General features: G+C 34.7%; 1 protein-coding gene across 1 annotated transcript; it reads right to left on the reverse strand.

Annotated features, from left to right (window-relative positions):
• Positions 1-351: 351 nt before the first annotated feature.
• LOC121173455 (secreted RxLR effector protein 161-like) lies at positions 352-1,008 on the reverse strand. Its single transcript, XM_041009052.1, has one exon. The coding sequence runs from the start codon at positions 1,006-1,008 to the stop codon at positions 352-354; it is 657 nt and encodes a 218-aa protein (XP_040864986.1).
• Positions 1,009-2,055: the final 1,047 nt, after the last annotated feature.

A 2,055-nucleotide genomic window follows, 5' to 3' on the forward strand; every position in this document is an offset into this window, starting at 1 on the left:
TTTCCTTAAACAATCTGGTTCATCTTATATAGTAACACAAAACTATTGTAGTTTTCCTCACAATCCAACGTGATTGAGCCACAATGATCACCAATGTCACATATACTTGATGACATAGATCTAATATGGATAAGCGGCATGAAAATAACATGCAATGTGATCTCATTCATGTTCATTTCCAACTAGTTCAAACTTTATTTTTTATAGAGATCAATCCAAACACAATATAAATATTGCAAACAAAACAATCTCAAAATGAAATGATAACCTTCAACTTTATTTTATAGAAAATCAATCTATACAAATATCTAAAAAACATAAGGCATATATAGAACATAAATGGCACTCCCACTAAACTAAGGTACTATAAGGAATCAATTCCATATGAGTCGTGTGCTCATGAAAAACTTTAGGTACCAAACCTTTCGTAAGTGGGTCAACTAGCATATCATTAGTCCTTAAATGTTCTATGGAAATTTGTCTATTCTGAACTCTTTCTTTACCAATCCAAAACGTGATGTCAATAAACTTTGATTTGGTTGCACTCCTATTATTGTTGGAGTCAAGAACTGCTGAGTTATTGTCATAATAAATCTTTAATGGTCTTTCAATGCCGTCAACCACACGCAAACCAGTGACAAAATTTCTCAACCATATCCCATGGTTGGATGCCTTAAAACAAGCAATGAACTTCACGGCCATGGTCGAAGAAGCTATGAGAATCTGTTTAGCAGACTTCCAAGAGATAGTTCCTCCAGCCAACATAAATATGTATCCAGATGTAGAGCGTTTGCTATCTTGACATCCAGCAAAATCAAAGTCTAAGTACCCAATGATCTCCAAAATTTTAGACTTCTGATAAGTGAGCATGTATCCTTTTGTTCTCTTTAGGTAACGAATCAGATGTTTTGCTTCTTTCCAATGCTGCATTCCAGGATTACTCAAATATCTGCCCAAAACTCCTACTACAAATGTTATATCGGGACGAGTGCAAACTTGAGCGTACATTAGACTTCCTACTACTTATGCATAAGGGATCTTTTGCATCTTTGTTCTTTCAAGGTCATTATTAGGGCATTGTTTGAGACTAAATTTGTCTCCTTTAGCTATTGGGGTATCTCCTGGTTTACTATTTTTCATGCTGAATCTATCTAGGACCTTATCGATATAACTCTCTTGTGACAACCTTAGGATACCTTGAGAGCGATCTCTTAGTATCTTAATTTCTAATACAAAAGAGGTTTCCCCAAGATCTTTCATCTCAAAAATTTTCATCAAAAATTTCTTAGTCTCTTGTAAGAAGCTTATATTGTTGCTAGCAAGCAGTATATCATTGACATATAACACCAAGAATGAGTATTTACTCCCACTAAACTTGTGATATACACAATCATCAACTGCATTTTCCTCAAAACCATATGAGGTAATGACTTGATGGAACTTGTAATACCATTGACGGGAAGCTTGTTTCAAACCATAAATGGATTTATTTAGTTTGCAAACCATAGACTTTGAGTCATCTGATACAAAGTTTTCTGGTTGCATAATATAAATTGTTTCTTCAATGTCACCATTTAGAAATGCAGTCTTAACATCCATCTGATGTAGCTCTAAATCATAATGAGCTACCAGTGCCATTATTGTTCTAAAAGAATCCTTTGAAGATATTAGAGAAAAGGTTTATTTATAGTTAATGTCTTCCTTTTGGGTAAATCCTTTAGCGACTAGACGAGCCTTATATCTCTCAACATTGCCCTTTGAATCCCTTTTGGTTTTAAATATCCATTTGCAATCAATAGGTTTCACACTTTCAGGCAATTCGACGAGATCCCAAACGTCATTGTCTTGCATAGATTTCATCTCATCCTTCATGGCATTGATCCAGTTTTAAGAGTTAGAACTACGCATGGCTTGACAGAAGTTAATCGAATCATCCTCTGTTAAACCAATGTCATCCTCATGTTCTTGGAGAAAGATAATATAATCATCAGGGATTGCACTTCTCCTCTCTCTATCAAATCTCCTTAATGGCATTTATTGAGGTTGTTGAGGTTG

This window comes from Glycine max, chromosome 14, assembly GCF_000004515.6.
Source record: "Glycine max cultivar Williams 82 chromosome 14, Glycine_max_v4.0, whole genome shotgun sequence".
NCBI lineage: Eukaryota > Viridiplantae > Streptophyta > Magnoliopsida > Fabales > Fabaceae > Glycine > Glycine max.

What these genes read in the sequence shown, in the direction of transcription:
- LOC121173455 (XM_041009052.1), bottom strand. Translation starts at nt 1,008, where the DNA reads ATGTACGCTCAAGTTTGCACTCGTCCCGATATAACATTTGTAGTAGGA.